Source organism: Sorex araneus, chromosome 3 (assembly GCF_027595985.1).
Source record: "Sorex araneus isolate mSorAra2 chromosome 3, mSorAra2.pri, whole genome shotgun sequence".
NCBI lineage: Eukaryota > Metazoa > Chordata > Mammalia > Eulipotyphla > Soricidae > Sorex > Sorex araneus.
Window position 1 is genome coordinate 217,213,222 of NC_073304.1, and position 19,264 is coordinate 217,232,485.

The 19,264-nt window shown below is 51.5% G+C and overlaps 1 protein-coding gene across 3 annotated transcripts in view; it reads right to left on the reverse strand.

The window, feature by feature from the left end:
• Positions 1-305: 305 nt before the first annotated feature.
• IKZF3 (IKAROS family zinc finger 3) overlaps positions 306-19,264 on the reverse strand; it is a 90,692-nt gene continuing 71,733 nt past the window's right edge. For 2 of the 3 annotated variants that reach the window (XM_055132065.1, XM_055132064.1), the window contains 2 exons: positions 13,783-13,899; positions 306-1,974 (listed from right to left, as the gene is read on the reverse strand). In XM_055132065.1, coding sequence (XP_054988040.1) covers positions 1,277-1,974; positions 13,783-13,899 — 815 coding nt within the window. In that variant the 3' untranslated portion in view covers positions 306-1,276. Of the gene's footprint in view, positions 1,975-13,782; positions 13,900-14,014; positions 14,184-19,264 lie in introns of those variants that run through there. The other variant, XM_055132066.1, reaches the window with a different exon arrangement.

Below are 19,264 nucleotides of genomic sequence, written 5' to 3' on the forward strand. Positions count from 1 at the left end.
CAGTGCTCAGGGCTTTCTCCTGGCTCTGAGCTTCAGGGATCACTCTGCTGCGGCTCAGAGGAACCACACAGGGATGCTGGGGGTAGAAGCACCACCCCCGCAACACACACACACACACACACACACACACACTCACACACACGCGCGCGCGCACACACACATACACACACACACACTCACACACACATACGCGCGCGCGCACACACACACACACACACACACTCACACACACGCGCGCGCACACACACACACACACACTCACACACACGCGCGCGCGCACACACACATACACACACACACACTGCACTAGCTCTTGGGCCCCTCACTCATACTTTTTACGTTCTTTGGTATTTGGAGGTTCAACACATGGAGGCGAGTCTGTTGGGGTCTATGCGGGAAGAGTCCTTGGAGGGGACCAAGAGCAGGGGGGACAGTGCTGGCCCTGGTCAGAGTCTGGCAGCAGAAAAGGATGCTAATGGCCATGGCGGACAATACCCTGGATTTCAGTTCCTAAAACCGTCGAGCTTCTGCTGTGGGCTCACTCCTGGGGGAGAGGGGTTGAACTCAAAGCAGCTTTCAAAGCAGTTTTGGTGGAGCCGGGGGGCGGGGGAGCTCTGGACTCCTGGCTCGGGGCTGTCAGGCTCCCGGGCTGACCCAGAGCAGGTCTGCTGGAGCGGGGAGGGATGGAGGCAGAAGGAACATCTGGCGACTTGGCTTTTTCCCCCTTCTGCTTGTGTGGCGAGAAATGGATCTGACGCGGGCATCTTTTCTCCAGCTCTCTGGAAGGGGTGACTGTTTTTCTGGTGTTTATTACGAGACTGTCCTGGGGACACAGTCCGTGTCAAGTGCAGGGAGGGACGTCCGTCCCGTGAGGTCAGCTCTCCTCTCTGGACCTGGACAAAAAGCTGGGGTTTTTTTTGGGGGGGTTGCCATATCTCAGAGAAAGTCTCACGCAGAGCCGGACCCCCAAACTCCCAGGAATGCCTGTTTCTCTTGCAGCACGAGACACTGTTTCTATTGCAGCAAACACTTCAGTGGCATCTAAATCTCATGAACGGAAGTCCCTCAGAGGCTGGGGACCGAGACGTCACGTGGTAGTCACACGGTGTGTTGGCAAACAGAGACTGAGGGAGCCTGGCCCTGCGGGGGCTGCGACGGTGTGGAAAGAGGGGTCTGGACGGAGCTGTTGTCTGGTGGTGCTTAGTTCGCTGGGCTTCTCGGGTTCTCACAAGGACGCGTCTAAGCGGGCGTGGAGGGCGGGGGAGCCGAGGTGCACTCACTTCAGTGCGACTCGGTGCTCCCCTCTGGTGATGTGAGAGGAGAACTCGTAGCGATCGTGGCTCCGGTAGCCACAGATGTTACACTCGAAGGGGTCGCGGAAGCCGTGGCAGCCCATGTGGATGGTGAACATGACGCAATCCAGGAAGAGCACGCGGCAGTGGTCGCAGCGGTACACGTCCAGCACCTCGCCCTCTTTGTTGATCACTCTGATGGGGTCTCTGGGGCAGACGGGTGGGGGCTTGAGGAGTTCGTAGGAGCGGGGGGCCTCCTTCAGCAGGGCCATGCCGTTGCGCGCCCTCGCGGGGACCATGGGGCTGTGCTGGTAGAGGGGGTGCGGGCGCTCTTCGTGGTTGCTGTCGGTGTCCGTGGAGTCGTGGCCGCTGTGGTTGGGGGAGGGGCCTCGCTCGGCAGCCAGGCTCTTCTCTGGCAGGTGGACGTGCTTCTTCTCCAGCTCCTGGGGGGTGCCGTTGGGCATCTCGGCCTGGGTGAGGGCCAGCGGGTACATGCTGCTGATAACGGGCACCATCTCAGGGGTGGCGGCGGGAGGGGTCTGCACCAGAGGGCGCAGGGCTTCGGCCCCCAGGTAGCTGATGGCGCTGTTGATGGCCTGGTCCATCATCCGCGTCTGGATGAGCTCACTCTCCTTCTCGTACGCGTAGCTGGAGTTGTAGTCAAAGCAGGGGCGCTTCTCACCTGCAATGACGGGGGAGAGTCACAAAGGGAGGGCACAAAAATGGAGGGTCCTGGAAGGAGGGGGAAGGAGCCCGGACAGGGGCCTGCACCCCCTCCCCGAATCCCGAGCGGACAACACAAAGGCAAGCGAGCAGGTGAGGCGGAGCAGATGCCACGAGGGCCAGGGCACAGTGGGAGCCGTGTCCCCGCTCCTGTGCTCCGGTGGCGAGACTGGGATGGGGTGGCAAGGGAGCCACGCTCTGCTCTCTGTCAACTCCTGCACCACGACCAATCCGCAAACTCCTGCTTTCCTTGTTACCTTCTGCTCGTAACACCTTGGAGCTGGTGGAAACGCTACCAGTGGTACCCGGGGCCCACAAAACGCTACAAAAACAGGCCCTGGCCATGTTTTAAACTCCCTCTAGGAGAAAAAAACAGCTCCCCCTCCACCCCCAACTCTGACTCCCGAGACACACCAGTCACCAGATCAACAGAGATTAAGTTCCAAAGTGTCAAATGGAGAATGTTCTAGAAAGGTTTCTTGATGAAAGATCACGATCTTTGATGCTTGCTTTCTTTCTTTCATTTTTTTGGGGGGGAGTGCACACCTGGCAGTACCCAGGGCTTACTCCTGGCTCAGTGCTCAGTGATCACTCCTGGCAGGGTCCAGGGGATCATATGGCGTGCGGAGCGGATGGAGCCCAGGTCCACAGCATGCAAGGCACAGTGACCTACCCATTGTACTATTGCTCGGGTCCCAACCCAATAAATGTGTTTTTAAAGGAAATTTTTTCCACTGACACAAATGGAAATTCAGAATCACTTGCCACAGAGATGGTACGAGGAAAAGATAATGAAACAAAATGAGACATTAAGTTTGGTCAGACAGTACAGTGAGTAACTGGAGGATAAAGATGCTGCTTTCCGTGGAAAAAACATTGTCAGTGCCAGGGAGGTAGCATAAAGGGCTAGAATGCATGCCTCCCAGACACGAGTCCCTGTGTTCGTTCCCCAGCACCCCATCGACCCTGGAGCACTGCCCAGCGTGGCCCTAGTAACCTCTGAATACTGCTCCTCCCAAATCTCTGCCCATCAGGTACTGGCTCGGCACAGATGGGGAGGTCCCCTGTCCAAAAAAAGGGTGTGAGAGATGACTGGTGTCAAATCCTAAAACTTTCTCCTTGGTATTTGGGAAACTGAAAAGAAACTTTATTTTTATTTTTTGGGGGGTTTGGACCACACTTGGCGATGCTCAGGGATTATTCCTAGCTCTATACTCGGGGATCACTCCTAGAGGTGCTCAGGAGACCATATGGGATGCTGGGGATTGAACCTTAATTGGTCGAGTGCAGGCAAATGCCCTACCTGCTGTACTATTATTCTGTTCCAGGAAATACATTTTCTTCCTGTGTGTATCCAAGTTTTCAAATGACCCCTGGGCCTCCTGGCACTCTGCATCCCACATTTTGGAGACAGTAAAAGAGGAATGCCTGAGCTCAGATAGAGAAGGGAACACCAAGTAAAATGTGGTTGGAGAACCTGCTCGGGAAGGGAGAAGCGTGCTGGAAGTAGACTATAGATTGAACACGATGGCCACTCAATACCTCTTTTGCAAACCACAACACCCAAAGGGAGAGAGAGAACAAAAGGGAATGCCCTGCCCTGCCACAGAGGTGGGGTGGGGCGGGGAGGGGGGATGGGATTGAGGGGTGGGAGGGACACTGGGTTCACTGGTGGTGGAGAATGGGCACTGGTGGAGGGATGGGTTCTTGAACACTGTATGACGGAAACACAGCACAAAAGTGTGTAAATCTGTAACTGTACCCTCACGGTGATTCACTAGTTAAAAAAAATAATAATAAAAAGAAAAAAATAAATGCTATGCTACCTGGGGGCTAGAGAGATAGCTCAATGGTGGGGCGGGGGGGAAGGAACTCCTGATGGAATCGAATGATGGTCCTAGGAAGTCCCTGGAACAGGGCTGGGATTTGAAGAGTCGATGTGAGTACCCTTGAGTAAGAGAGGGTTGAGGTGAAAATGCTGTTCTCTTTGCTGGTGTTGGGGATGGTGTTGGGGGTGCTACTCTCAGATGGCTCCTGGGGATGGTCCTCAGGGCCCCAGGGGCTGAACCTGGGCCTCCCGAACACAGAGCAGGTGCTCCGGTCCTTGGAATCCTTTCGCCGGGGCCCACAGAATGTTCTTTTCAGAACATCGACCTTAAGGGAAGCGGAATGAGATCAGGAAGAAGCTAGAGCCGTAAAGGCCAGCTTGAAGGTCTGCTCTAGTCAGACGGACCAACCCTGTGGCCACAGTCCCAAATACCCTGGGGGAAATGCACCAACTCAGGTTCTATATCTCATTGTGACAAGCCTCTGAGTCCCCGTGCCTGGAAGGGGGACAGTGTGGAGGCCCGTGGCCAACAGGCACTCCCCTGAAGGGACACAGACACCCTCAGTGTTGATCTTCCCGGGGTGACCTGCTCTACTCAGCCCCCTCCAATCACAGAGTCCCAGGATACTATTTTGTTAGTTAGTTTTGGGGCCACACCTGGTGGTGCTCAGGGCTTACTCCTGCTTCTGCACTCAGGGATCCTGGTGGGCCTCGGGGGACCATATAGGGTGCTGGGGATCAAACCTGGGTTGACCGTGTACAAAGTAAGAGCCCTACCCCCGTACTATCCCCAAACTATCCCTCCAGTTCCCAATTCTTTTTGTTTGTTGGTTTGGTTTTGGGGGCTGCATCTGGCAGTGCTAAGGGGTTACTTCTGGCAGTGCTTGGGGGAACATCTGGGTCAGTCACTGGCAAAGCAAACGCCCCACTCCCGCTGTACCATCACTCCAGCCCCACTCCCCAACTCTTTCCCTCTTTTCATCGGAAAGTGTCTGGGGTGGGACGGGCCCTTCCCGGACTCTGCTTTGACCCCCCGACCCCCACCCCCGAGTCTGTTTCCTGCTATAAGCTCAGTGGGTGGGGAGCCCAGGTTCGAAAGAAGGAAGCAGGCAGAGCAAAGGAGGCCCTGGATGGGAGGAAGCGTGAGGCTGAGCCCCGCGGTCCCCAGACCACTGTCCAGAGGAGCGCAGAGCTGCACAGGCCTTCACGTGCACCCCAGGCTGCCAGCAGACCCCCCGAGCCCCAGTTACGGTAACCCGAAGTGGTGCAGATATTATCAGTCACCTGTAGACACGATGACTCAGTGCGTATGAAACTCCGAAGGGCTGAGCACCAGTCACCGAAAAGCCAACAGCTCACGTTTCTCCAGGGCCCCACTCAGAAGAGGGGTTGGGCAAACCACAAGTGCGTAACTGCTCCCGGGCGGCACGGGCCTGAGTCGGGCTCCGAGTCAGAACCGGCCCACAGGGCGGTGGCGGCGACGGCGGGGTCATCCCTGCCTGGGTCTGCCTCAGAGGGAGGCTGAGGTGGCTGGGAATGGAGCTGCCGCCTGGCCTGAGCTGCTACCATTGTCTGTGTCTCTCTTGGTGCCTGCCAGGTGGAACGGAGTCACAGCCGAGAGCTCAGAGGGGTCAGACCTGACCCTGGACGTGGACCTCTGCTTTCAGGTCAACAGAAAAGACCCGCCACCTCAGCCTGGCATTTCTGGTCTTCCTACTTCTCAGTCCTTACCACTGGGCCTGCCACAGTGTATTAAGAATAATTGCACTTGGGGCTGAAGCGATAGCACAGCGGGCAGGGCGTTTGCCTTGCACGCGGCTGACCTAGGTTCGATTCCCAGCATCCCATATGATCCCCTGAGCACTGCCAGGAGTAACTACTGAGTGCAGAGCTAGGAGTAACCCCTGAGCATCAACAGGTGTGACCCAAAAAGGAAAAAAAAAAAGAATAATTGCACTTAAAATAAAATATGATTTTTTTTTTTTGCGTTTTGGAGCCACATCCGGTGGTGCTCAGGGTTTATTCCTAGCTCTATGCTCAGGATCACTCCTGGCAGTGCTCAGGGGGCTGTATGTGGTACTGGGGATCCAAAGCTGCGTGGATACTCTCCAGCCCTCCCTGCTGAACCCTGCCCCATAGTTACTATGATCAGCCCCTGTGATCGGCCTGCTGCTGTCCCATTACAGTAACTTATCCCCTTACATTAACTAAGATGAACTGTCATCGCTTGGTGAGATGAAACTCGCAAGGACAAGCAAACTGATGAACTTGTGCGGGACATGGGACACCTGCTTGGGAGCGGAGGACCAGGATGCAACCCCAGGGCCCCCTGCAGCTCAGCATAGGTTTGACTCTGAGCTGCAGTTCTCTGGCTGCTGCTTCATCTGTGGCTGCACAATCCTGCCTCTGGCTGGACTTCAGAGGCTCTGCTGGGATGGGCCTCAGACGAAGAGGAAAAGCAACAGTGTGGTGCTTTGTTCTACTATTCAATAAAGAGTCATATACTAAACCTTTTTTTTGGGGGGGATCGGGGGCCTGGGGCTACACCCAGTGGTGCCCAGGGCTCACTCCTGGCTCTCTACTCAGGGACCCTCTTGGTGGTGGGGGGGGCTCTGGGGGCCATAGGTGGTGTTGGGGATGGAACTGAGAGGCTGGCCACGTGCAAGGTGTGCCATCTGCCCGCTGTGCCATCGCTCCGATCGTGTCTAGAGAGTGTGCTCAGCGCACAAAGGCGCTCCAGTAAGTGTCAGGCCGGTTCCGAGTCCACGCTTCACAGCGCTGTGAATATGACAGATTTATAATCCAGTAGGAGACGCCGCGTTGACACAATCTTACTCCACCAGGTGGTGGAACCAAGTACAGAGACGCTAAGGCAAGTGCAGAGAACAAAATGTGACCGCCTCTGAAGAGGCCCCGCGTGGCAGAGGGCGGGCATCTGTTCTTTTCTCTCCGGTCTCCTTGGAACGAGGTGGAGGTGGCGACGGCAGGGAACAGCGTTGGCGATGTCACAGAAAAGCCTCACACTTGCCGTGTGTGCAGAGCGAGCACTGAGCAGTGAGCACTTGGGAGGGGGAGTGTCCCTGGCAAGCCTGGGGAGAGCCCTGACACAGAAGGGGGTGTGCCTTGTGGCTGCGCAGAAGGGCCAGTGGGGTAGATGAGCCGCTGGAAGAGGTAAGCAGGTGCTGTGAAAGGCTCTCCTGAGGGAGGCGGAGATGGACTTTATGTCCAGGAGAGAAAAGTGCCCGGTTCTATCACGGACGGTCATCCTGAGGGGTAACAGGAATGATTCAGCTTTGCTGAATCCAGTTTCTTCTCCGCGTGGCAGAGAATCTGCTGTTTCCTAGAATTTCCCGTGTGTGGGAAGGCTCACTTTTACTGCAAGCACATATGAATAAAAATGATAAAGGCGGGTAAGTAGGTCAGCAGAAGGCCAGCGATGGCTCTGCTGGGACCTTCCTCCATCCCACTGCAGGGAGGGACCTGCCCTTCTCCCGGGGTGGGGGCGCCCCGGAGATGCACCAAGTGCTGATGGCACCGCAGGAGGCAAGAAGCCCCTTGCTGCAGAAAACAGGCCCCAAACAAGCCCAGCCCCCCAGCCCCCCCCCCCGCCCTTCCGGGGCTCTTCTGCCACCTGTTGTCAATCAATCACTAGCTTCCACCCAGCCCAAAGCCCCAGGATGTGCTCAGATGTGGGGGGAACCTCAGGGCGGGCCAAACTTTGCTCCCTGCCAGCCCTCGGGCCTCCCCACTTCCCACCATCTCTCCCTGATGAAGCTGCTTCCCCATATCCCCTCTTCGTGGTCCCCAGGGCTTGGGGATGCTGGAGGCTGGAGGCCAGCACTGGGGGAAGAGGGGGCAGAAGCGCCTTTTTCCTTTTAGGATCAGGATCTGACTGAAGCTTCCTGTGCGCTATTCTCCAAAGCAATTTCTCCTTAGTTACCACACGGGGAGAGCCGCGGGGTGTGTGTTGAAGCGTTAAAACCTCACTAATATGGGGCTGGAGCGATAGCATAGCAGGTAGGGCATTTGCCTTGCATACGGCCAACCCGGGTTCTTTTCCCAGCATCCCATATGGTCCCCTGAGCACCGCCAGGGGTAATTCTTGAGTGCAAAGCCAGGAGTAATCCCTGTGCATCGCCAGGTGTGACCCAGAAAGAATAAACAAAAAACAAAAACCCAAACCCTTATTAACATGTTTAACTCGGAGGCACATGATCTGTTTCTCATGTTCTTCTCAACATGAAAAGTTCCTTTAATAAGGTACAAAGAAAAAAAATTTTCTTAAGTGAGGAGATGCTATGGTAACCAGTTTGGTCTGAATAACACATCTGTTTTTGGAGAAAGAATGAAAATCAGAAAAAGAAATATGCAGAATGTAGTCATGTTCCTCCTCCCTCCAGGAGCGAAATCTGGCCTCTATTTTGAGCCAAGTATTTGGAGACGGTCTAGTTAGAAGCAGAGTTGAACAAGATTGTAACAGGAGCCCAAGGTGAGTCGCAAAAAGGCTTAGAAGTTCAAAGTGAGGTCTTCATTGTGGGAAAGATAAGAGAATTATTGTGCGAGGAATGGAATGATAATACAGGGATTCAGGTGCTTGCTTCCCTTGTACCCAGCTACCTAGTTCAATTCCTGGTACCCCATCTGGTCCTCTGAGTCCCATCAGGAGTGAACCATGAGCACAGAACCAGGAGTAAACTCTGAGCACAGCTGTCACTATCACTGTCCTCCTGTTGTCTATCAATTTGCTGGAGCTGGGACCAGTAACATCTCCATTGTGAGACGTTGTTACTGTTTTTGGCATATGGAATACAGCTGATGGAACAAAAAGAAGAAACATTTTGATGATGTAACAATGCTGATTTTTTTTTTCCTTTCGGCTTTTTGGATCACACCTGGTGATGCTCAGGGGTTACTCCTGGCTCTCCACTCAGGAATTATTCCTGGCAGTGCTCAGGGGAACACATGGGATACTGGGGCTCGAACCTGGGTCAGTTATGTGCAGTGCAAAGTCCTCTCCACGGTGCTATTGCTCCTGTCCCAACAATGCTGATTTCTAACTTATTTGCCATCTTGCAGAAAGTGGCACCAAATTTCTTGGAGAAACGGGGAAAGCTGCGCTGTTCTCCTTGGGCCATTGAGATTTCCCTCCTACTCTTTGCCAGAGGCATGCTTTTTTGCCTGTGAAGTGTTCAGGTTTCATCCAAGTCCTCCCGCCACTCAAGTCATCTCCCAGGGGTGAGCTGAGCTGCCTCCTGCGAACAGTCTTGACGCAGCTCCAGCTGCCCCCACTTCACCTTCCAGAGGTCAGGGAAGCCCAAGCTGGGCTTGGTGCCTCCAACTGTCAACAAGGATGAAAGGCGGTGACTCACTGCTCCTTCACACATTACCCACTGCCATTTCCCTGGCAGTGAAAACGGTTCAGAAAATAGTGTGTTGGTGAGGAAACACAGGAAAGAGGAAAAAAAAAAAAAGGAGATGATTAGGAGGAAAAATCCATTAGCCCCCAGGTTTGTACAGACATCTGCTGTTTCCCGATTCCAGAGCCTGCACGGTGTCAAATGTCCCCCATCACTGTACCTGATGTCACCGGCTCTGCCAAGAGGGTGGCAAACGGCCCCAGCAGGTGCCCTGGTTTCAAAACAGGGGTGCTAACCTGATGGCTCAGGCTAGAAACTAACGTCTGCAGAGAAGACCAGTGCTTGGGCACCAGCCTTGGGGGTCTCCTGGCTGGCTGGGTCACGCACGGGGAAGCGCAAGAGCCCCTTGGCCAAGGAGGGCCCAGGACACGTGGGGGCATCTTGAGTAAAATATGTCTGTTTTGCTTTTTGGGGCCACACCCAGAGGTGCTCAGGGCTTACTCCTGGCTCTGTGCTCAGGAATTACTCCTGGCGGGCTTGGGGGACCATATGGAACGCGGGGCACTGAATCTGGGTTGGCTGCATGCAAAGCAAATGCCTTACCCTACGTACTATTGCTCCTCCCCCTTTTAAAAAATCGAATCACAGTGAGATACTCAGTTACAAAGTTGTTCATGATGGGGTTTCAGTTAAATAATATTTCATCACCCATCCCTTCTTTCTCTTTCTTTCTCTGTCTCGCCTTCCTTTTGGGCATTATGATTTGCGATACAGGTACTGAAAGGTTATATGATGTGTCTCCCTTTACCTACTTTTGGCACTCAGTTCTTGTCCAGAGTGATCATTCCTAAGTATTATTGTCCTGCTGGTCCCTTCTCTATTGTAACTGCCCTTTGTGCCTCGCCACCTCTGCCACACACACTTGTGGCAAGCTTTTAGCCGTTGCCCGGCCCTTCTGGCTCCTGTTTGCCCTGGCCTTGGATAGTGCCCCTTTGAGCAAACTACGTGAGTGTGAGATGTGTGTGGCTGTCTCTGCACGTCTCAGGCCCGAGGCATGTCCCTGAAATACACCAGCGGGCTCCCAGCACCACCCAGCCTGGCCACAGCGTGCTCTGATGCAGCGCCTCTGGGCTCAGGACAGCCACCTTCCCCTGGGTCGCCTCGTCAACCTGAGGGGCCTTCCCTGTCACCTCACCACCGCTCCAGACTCCTCATTTCACTGATGAATAAAAAGAGACTAGAAAGGTTGTGTGCTTTGTCTAAACACAGTTGAGAAATGACTGTGCCCGAATCGGAACCCGGGTCTTCTTTGGGCCTTGAACCCAGGATTCTTTCTACTGCATTAAACCACAACATGCTCAGAAAAATTTCCCCTCAGGGTTTCGGGGCCCCTCAGTTCTGAAGTCCTCAAGTGGCTCCCTCTGCTGCAGTGAAGAATAACCCGGGCTGCTGGGTTTCCTGAGGCCAGCACAGAGAAGGGGATGCTCTGGGGGTGGGGTGGGGGCGGGGGGCTGTGCCACCGACCCAGCCACGTCTCTGAGCCTGCAACTTGTTCAGCCTTTGATGCCCCATCACACCCTGATTGCAGTCCCAAAGCAAAATGACAAAGCCTGCACTGGGTGTTCTGTTTGTTTGTTTGTTTTTATCAGGGGCTGGAGTGACAGCACAGCCGGTAGGGCATTTGCCTTGGCCGACCCGGGTTCGATTCCTCAGTCCCTCTCAGAGAGCGCAGCAAGCTACCGAGAGTATCCTGCCCGCACGACAAAGCCTGGCAAGCTACCCGTGGTGTATTCGATATGCCAAAACCAGTAACAAGTCTCACGATGGAGACATTACTGGTGCCCGCTTGAGCAAAATCAATGAGCAACGACAGTGACAGTGAGAGTGATACAGTGATCGGGGGCTATGCCTGTCAGTGCTTGGGGACCTTTCGTGATGGCAGGACTCTAACAAGTGTTGCGTTGACAAGCCACAAGCTTAAACCTTTGAACTATCCTTCCGGCCTCAGCTTGGGGTTTTAAACTCCTCAAATTACCAAAGCAGATAATTCTTATATTGAGTAGGATACCGTTATATAGAACGATCGTTAAGAACTTGGGTGCTTTCTCTCATATTTTAGTTCTTTCACACCAAAACACACTGAGCAACAGTAAACCACTCTTCTTTCTCTCTCTCTTTTCCCCCTGCTCATCTCTGGAATGAAAATGTCCACTGAGCTGGAGAGAGAACTCAGGGGGCTAGAGCACATGCTTTGCATGTTGGGGGCCTGGGTTTCATCTTCAGTGCTGCACGGTTCCCTGGGCAACAACAGGAGTGGTCCTTAAGCACTGAGCTGAGAGCAGTCCATGAGCACCACCAGGTGTGGCCCTTTCCCATTAAACTATATTCCCATTAGACTACATTCCCATTAAACTACATTCACGGCACAGAACTACAATCTAAGCTTGTGTAGTTCGAACAGAACCTCTTCACATAAGCAAAACTCAAAAGATTTTATATATACATATATATGTATATATATGTGTGTGTATATATATATACACATACATATATATATGTATATATATATGTATATATAAACTTTAGGCACTCAGTTTTTTTTCTTTTTGGGTCACACCCAGTGATGCTCAGGGTTACTCCTGGCTCTGAACTCAGGAATTACTCCTGGCAGTAGTGGGGGGACCATATTGGATGCCAGGGATTGAACCTGGGTTGGCTGCATGCAAGGCAAACGCCCTACCCACTGTGCTATCACTCCAGCCACCCACACACAACTTTTTTTTTTTGTTTGTTTGTTTTTGGGTCACACCCGGCGATGCACAGGGGTTACTCCTGGCTCATGCACTCAGGAATCACTCCTGGCGGTGCTCAGGGGACCATATGGGATGCTGGGAATTGAACCCGGGTCGGCTGCATGCAAGGCAAACACCCTACCCGCTGTACTATTGCTCCAGCCCCTACACACAACTTTTTAAGTTAATATTTTGAAGTCACAACTGGTTCACTGGGCTAAACTCCAAATGGAAATCATGAGAGGTGTGCTCCTCTCCTGACAAAGGGAGGGGAGAGGCCAAGGAAGAGTCTCTTTAAGCTGAGAGGCATCAGTTTTATGCAAAGTAACTTTTTTCTTTCTTTTCTTTTTTTCTCTTTTTTCCAGCAGTGCCAGGGATGGAACCCAGGACTCCCATGTACTCTAGTCTCTCTAAGCCATTTCCCCAGTCTGAAACAAATTTTATTTATTCATTTATGTTGGGCTTGGGGTCATAACCGGCAGTGTTCAGGACTTACTCCTAGTTCTCTGCTTAGGGATCACTCTTAGTGGGGATCGAGATTCACATGGGGTGCCAGGATTAAACCTGGGCCAGCCATGTGCAAGCCAAGTGTGTTAGCTGCTGTGCTACTTCTCTGACCCCTGAAACAATTTTTTCTTAAAATTATTAAAGGGATACACAAAAATGTTGAGCTAGTCAAAATATACTAAGCATAAGCACCAAATTAGGTAATTTTGAGGTAAAGGCATCCTTTTAAACTCTATCTCTATAGTTCACATAAAATGACTGCCTGTAAAAAAAGTTAGGACAGAATAAAATGTATTAAGATTGAAATAAAAAGAAAAACAGAATAAAATGTATTCAGATTTAAGTAAAAAGAAAAACAGGCTGGCAGCTCCATGAAAGCTATTGCAAAGAATAAACATAAAAGGAGAGAAGAAATCAATGGCAGCAAGAAGGCTTTCTGGGGAAAAGACTGACAGTTTTCTAAAATATTACTGGTGGCGAAGGAGGTCTATTTTCATGTGGGAACTATTTTTGTTCAATATCACCGACTTTCAATTTAGAGCAAAACCGATAGAGACAATTCAGTTGTCTACTTCACAAATACAAATCTATTTTAAATATCCTGGTCACATTTCTATAAACATCTGGGCGAGTTCAGCAAAATCTCTCTGCCATTCGGCAGCCCTAACACTTTAATGGACAGCACTCTTTCTGAGCCATCTTGTTCTGCCGTACATTTTGACAACGTGAAAACCAATGGAATAAAAATTAATTCCTCCACAAGACAGATGATTAAATCAAACCTTGTTATTTGAGTCATTTTTCCCAAGCACTTTCTTTTGAAGTCAGATTATCAATCAAATTCGGAAAAAAAAATGGTAACACATTTGCGATCATGAAAAAAAAAAGTCTGAGCATGCGAACGGAACCAACTTGTAAAATATAATTACCAAAGATCACAAAATTGCTATCTCGAACATCTTAGTGGTGCGAATTGCATAAGTTCTGCCATGCAACATATGTCATTTCGAATAAAGAGGAAGAAACAGCACTTCTAACACCAGCTCCACTTGGGAAAATGGAAACCGAATATTCCCCTCTTCCATACTTAAGACATATTAGTTCAAAGAGTTTATTCTATTTGCTCTGGTTACCGAAGTGAATCACGAAGAACAACAGCGTACAGTGAAAAAGCCTTATTTTAACAGAGGTTAACCCAGCAGGGCGTGTGCAGTAAAGCCTCCTAGGTTATCTCCTTCAAATAATCTGCTAACAGCAGCAGGAAAAAGGGCTTGTATTCTTACCAATGAATTTTTGAGGCATTGAGCTTTTTCGTTTGGCCACATTGCTTGCTAATCTGTCCAGGACGAGAGCTCTTTCACTTCCCATCTCTGCTTTGATGTGTCTTGCCTCCGCACTTGCTGGTTTGGAAAAATTGCAAAAAAAAAAAGAGAGGAGGGAAAAGAACACGTTGGTAAATGGGAGAAAAGCAAACTGGTTGGGAGAAGAGCAGGATGCTGTTACTCTGCCGTTTACCTGTGAGCGCTGCTGGGATTCCTGCCCTGGGTACCTGCTGTGGTCAGTGGAACCTGCACCAGGGCGCATTCAAATCTCGAAGTCTTAGGCGGAGATGGGAAAGCCCGACCCATCCCCAACCAGAGCCTTCATTAGCAAGAGGAAGTATAAAATAAAACAGCCTGGACGTGGTTGGTTGCAAAAAAGATAGAGCGATGGAGATATTCTAACCCCCACCAGCCTTCTTTCTTATTCTGAGTAACTTGTGTGTGACACCTGGAGCCTGCTATCACTCTTCTTAACAACTTAAAAAAAAAATTTAAAAAAGGATGGTGCCCCAGATTTACTGTGCGCTTATGTTAATAGCACTTTTGAAAATAGACACACTTACCCGGATAGCAAGAAATCAACTCAGTGATTTGTGTATTGAAATTCTGAGTGTTTTTTTTTTTCCTTTCTTTCTTTCTTTTTTTTTCCCCCTCTTCTTCCAATAAGTTCCTTCCTGTCTCCCTCTTCTACATGCCATTTCTCTGGGCTCTGCACGATCTGTTTCATATGCTGTTCACATTTCAAAATTCTCTCGGTTCAAATTTCCCTGAGCAACATTTCTGTCTTGAAATTGAAGAGCAATTTGCGTAATGCCTCTTCTAATGAAAAATGTGAATAAAAGCTGCTCAGGAATGTGGTCTATTTGTCAGTCCAGGAGGAGACTTTCAAGTGGCTTCGGCCGGTGGCTCTCAGAGCTGTGTGGATGCTGGGGTCGCTTGAGGAGCAGGTAAAGACCCTCTATGTTGGTGCCACCCCCCAGTGCCCACCCACACCCTCACCACTGGTTCAGATGAATTAAACAAGGATTTCTGGAAAAGGCCTCTGGGCCACAATTTTTTCCCCAGAGGCGTCACTCCTGGTTTGCTTGTCCTGACAGTCACCAGGGATATACCTAGTGGTGTTGGGTGCTGGGGGAGGGGCCTGCAGTGACAGGCATGTCCCAGGGCAGTATTATTGGGAGCAGTGCTCAGGGCTTACTCCTGGCTCTGCCCTGAGGAATCACTCCTGGTGGGACTCAAGGGACCATGTAGGGTGCCACGTGCCAGGCAAGCACTCTGCCCACTGTATGATCGCTTCAGAATTGTATTTTTAAAGCTCTCTAGATGATTTTCAAAATGCAGCCAGAGGAGTGGGGAATGGCTGGAGATCGTGCTTTGTCTGGGGTTTGATCCCCAGTACCAGGAGAGACCCCAGAGTGCCAAGCCCCAACACAGCCCTTGAGCACTGCGGGGTGTGGCCTAAAAACCAAAACTAAAAGAGAATCAAATAAGACGCAGGCTGGGGGCCGGAGCGAAAGTACAACGGGGAGGGCATTTGCCTTGCACTCCACCAACCCAGGTTCATTCCCTGGCATCCCAGAGGGCCCCCCAAGCACCACCAGGAGTGATTCCTGAGTGCAGAGCCCTGAGCAATCCCTGAATATCTCCAGGTGTGGCCCTAAAAGCCAAAAAACAATTGCAGCCTGGCAGCTGAGGAGAAAGCGTATGTGTGACCCTGAGATTGAACTTGAAACAACAGAGCCCACCTTCCCCAGCAAAGCCTGGTTTCCCCCAGGTGCTGCCTGCTCCCACAATAAGAGAAAAAAGAAAGAAAAAGAAAAGAAAAAAGTGGGCTGTAGTGAGAAGCACTAGAAGAACCCAGAAATGATGCCAACATCTAATCAACTAAAAAAATAAGGTGGATGAAATATGGCATAAGTCACCTTGGGCCGGCAGGCAGCAGCCAGTAAGAATCCAGGCCAGAGCTCAGAGGGGACATGCGCTCGCCCGGTGCTCGAGCACCTGCCGCTCCTCTAAGTGAGGCATCAGCGAACTTTTCCTGTGAAAGGGCTGACTGCAAAAACTTCAAACTCTGTGGGACACACAGTTTCTGCTGCAAAGCCAACGGCCCCACCCCCTGAAACACGTAAACCATAGGCCAGAACAGCAAGGATGGCAGTTGCCTGGCGGGCGGCTGACCCGACTTCCAATTCCTGGCACCCCATCTGGTCCCCCGAGCACCACCAGGAGTGATCCCAGAGCACAAAGCCAGGGCTAAGCTCTGAGCGCTGCTGGACATGGCCCCCAAACAAAACAAGACAACCAAGTCAACTCCCCTGTTCATAAACAGGGTATTGTCTGTATCCAGCACCCTCTCCCCGCCCCGCTGTCCTTGCTGGCTTCCTGCTGCCCTGTGCAAGCATGGGGCTGAAACTACAAATATTTCCTTTCTGTTTTATCATCAGTGTTTCAGGAGGAACAAACTCAAGTGAAGGACACATACGCTTCTAATATCTCTCAAGAAGTAGAAACCAAGGGGCTGGAGTGATAGCACAGCGGGGAGGGCGTTTGCCTTGCATGTGGCCGACCCGGGTTAGATTCCCAGCATCCCATATGGTTCCCTGAGCACCGCCAGGGGTAATTCCTGAGTGCAGAGTCAGGAATGACCCCTGTACATTGCCCGGTGTGACCCAAAAAGAAAAAAAAAAAGTAGAAACCAAGATGGAATAACAAAAGACGTAGGTAGCTAGATGAACTTGTAAAAGAAGAGCCAAGTATGACAGCTACAACTCCTTGAACTAAGACTTATGTAAATCTACAGTAGTTGAGAGTAAAATATTGGTGTAGAGATATCAGTGTCAGAGTTGAGGCTCAATAATTATACTATTAATGGACATTATTTTAAAAATAGGTACTTGGGGGCCGGAGCGATAGCACAGCGGGTAGGGCGTTTGCCTTGCACGCGGCCGACCCGGGTTCGATCCCCGGCATCCCATATGGTCCCCCAAGCACCGCCAGGAGTAATTCCTGAGTGCAAAGCCAGGAGTAACCCCTGAGCATCGCTGGGTGTGACCCAAAAAGCAAAATAAATAAATAAATAAATAAATAAATAAAAATAGGTACTTGGGGGCTGGAGTGATAGCACAGCGGGTAGGGCGTTTGCCTTGCACGAAGCCGACCCGGGTTCGATTCCCAGCATCCCATATGGTTCCCTGAGCACCGCCAGGAGTAATTCCTGAGTGCATGAGCCAGGAGTAACCCCTGTGCATCACCAGGTGTGACCCAAAAAGTAAAAAATAAAATAAAATAAAAATAAAAATAGGTACCAAATGTATTCAATAAGTTTTGTATTTCTAAAGTGAAACTTGTTTTCCAGTAAATTATTCTGGAATTACACTAAAAAAAAAAAAAGTAGAAGCCAAAATTCATTAAGCTGTCAGAGTGAAAACTCGAGGTGTCTGTGACTGGATTCCCTGGTCTCTGGACATTCCAGGAGAAGGACAGGACCTCGCCTTGGGCGGGAGTGGCCAGTCTCTGCCAGGGACCCTATGCATCGCACCAAAAGAGGAGAGCCCAGAGTCTGAAACACTCCCACTGGACCACTGGCAGGTTCTTCAAGACTCCATGCCAGTTCCTTTTTTTTTTTTTTTAGCTTTTTGGGTTACACCCAGCGATGCTCAGGGGGTTACTCCTGGTTTTGCACTCAGGAATTGCTCCTGGCAGTGCTCGGGGGACCATATGGGATGCCGGGGATCAAACCCGGGTCGGCCGCGTGCAAGGCAAATGCCCTACCTGCTGTACTATCGCTCCAGCCCCTCCATGCCAGTTCTTACATATTAAATAATTCTGCTCAGGGTTTAAACAAGTTCAGAAATAAGATGATCACTGACTCCTCAAATAACAGCAACAACAGAAAGGCAAAGAGGATGCTGCTACTGACCAATGTATTTCAAACATTGAATTTCTCGTTGAAAAGTGTTTTTCCACCCTAACGATATCAGACCCAGCCCCCAGTGGAAGCTTCCAGGACTTGTGTTGGCACCAGAACTTGTGTCCCCGAGAAGAGGAGAGGTCAGGAGTCAGGGGGGTCAGGGGAGGAGATGGGCAGCTTTGGGGTGGGCAGTCCATCACCATGACCATGACTTCTGGACACTTGTAAGGGACAGGCCCTCTGGTGACAGGGCACTGCTGGCAGCCGAATGTGTCCAGCTCCCCAGCGGGCCGGGTCTTTGGGCCCCCACAGGAAACTATCACAGAGACGATTTCCTCTCACACAAACCACTACCAGATGTGGCACCGACCCGGAGCCCCGGGAGCAGAGAAAGACAAGGGCCTGGGATTTGCAAGAAGTTCCCGAGCCCGTGAGAGAGGGTCTGTCCTCGGGGAGACTCAGAGAGGCAGCTGGGTTTGGGTGTGACATGCAAATTGATTTTGCTCCCAGCAATTTGGAGAGCGTGCATATATCGCCTCTCCGTCATCCGTGAGTGACAGCAGAATCAAGGGATGCTTCACTTTATCCCAACAGTACCACCAAGCCATGATCCCCCCCCCCCCGCCCCCGGGAGTGGGAAGGCAGTGGGGGTGGTTTGGGCCACACCTGGCCGTGGTAGTTTACAGGTTCTGTGCTCAGGGATCACTCCTGGAGGCCTCGAAGGACCATGCTGGAGATTGAACCCAACACTCCGCTGTGCGCAAAGCAAGCTCCTGACCCACTGTGCCCTGGCTTGTGTGCTCTGCTCCATGGTGCTCTGGCCCCTTGCTTGGGGCTCTGGCCCCAAGTGCCACTGTTCTCAAATTCTCCACCACATACTCCTCTGCGTGGTGTCCAACAGACCTTAAGGCCTGTTCATGCCCTCACAGGACCCAGCCCCATGTGGTGCTACCCACCTACCTTTACCATCTCTCACTTCTCCCTCACCATACCCATCTCAACGAAGCAAAGGCTCATGGCTGACAAGGTAGCACTATAGCACTGTCGTCCCGTTGTTCATCGATTAGCTTGAGTGAGCACCAGTAACGTCTCCATTGTGAGACTTGTTACTGTTTTGGCATATTGAATACGCCTCGGGTAGCTTGCCAGGCTCTGCTGTGCAGGCGGGATACTCTCAGTAGCTTGCCGGGCTCTCCGAGAGGGACAAAGGAATTGAACCCGGGTCGGCTGCGTGCAAGGCAAGCACCCTACCTGCTGTGCTATCACTCCAGTCCAACAAGCTAGCAGACCCTCAAAATCCTCTATCCGGGAGGAGGCCAACGTGGTGATCTGCTCACCAAAACAACATTCTTAGTGCATGTCTCCAATGGCACCTTTCCGAGAAAACGTCACTCCTTGTTTTGTTTTGGGGTCCAGCTTACTCCTGGCTCAGCATGCAGGGATTACTCCTAGTAGGGCTTCAGGGACCATATGGGTGCCAGGGATCGAACCTGAGTTGGCCATGTGCAAGGCAAGCACCCTACCTGCTGTGCT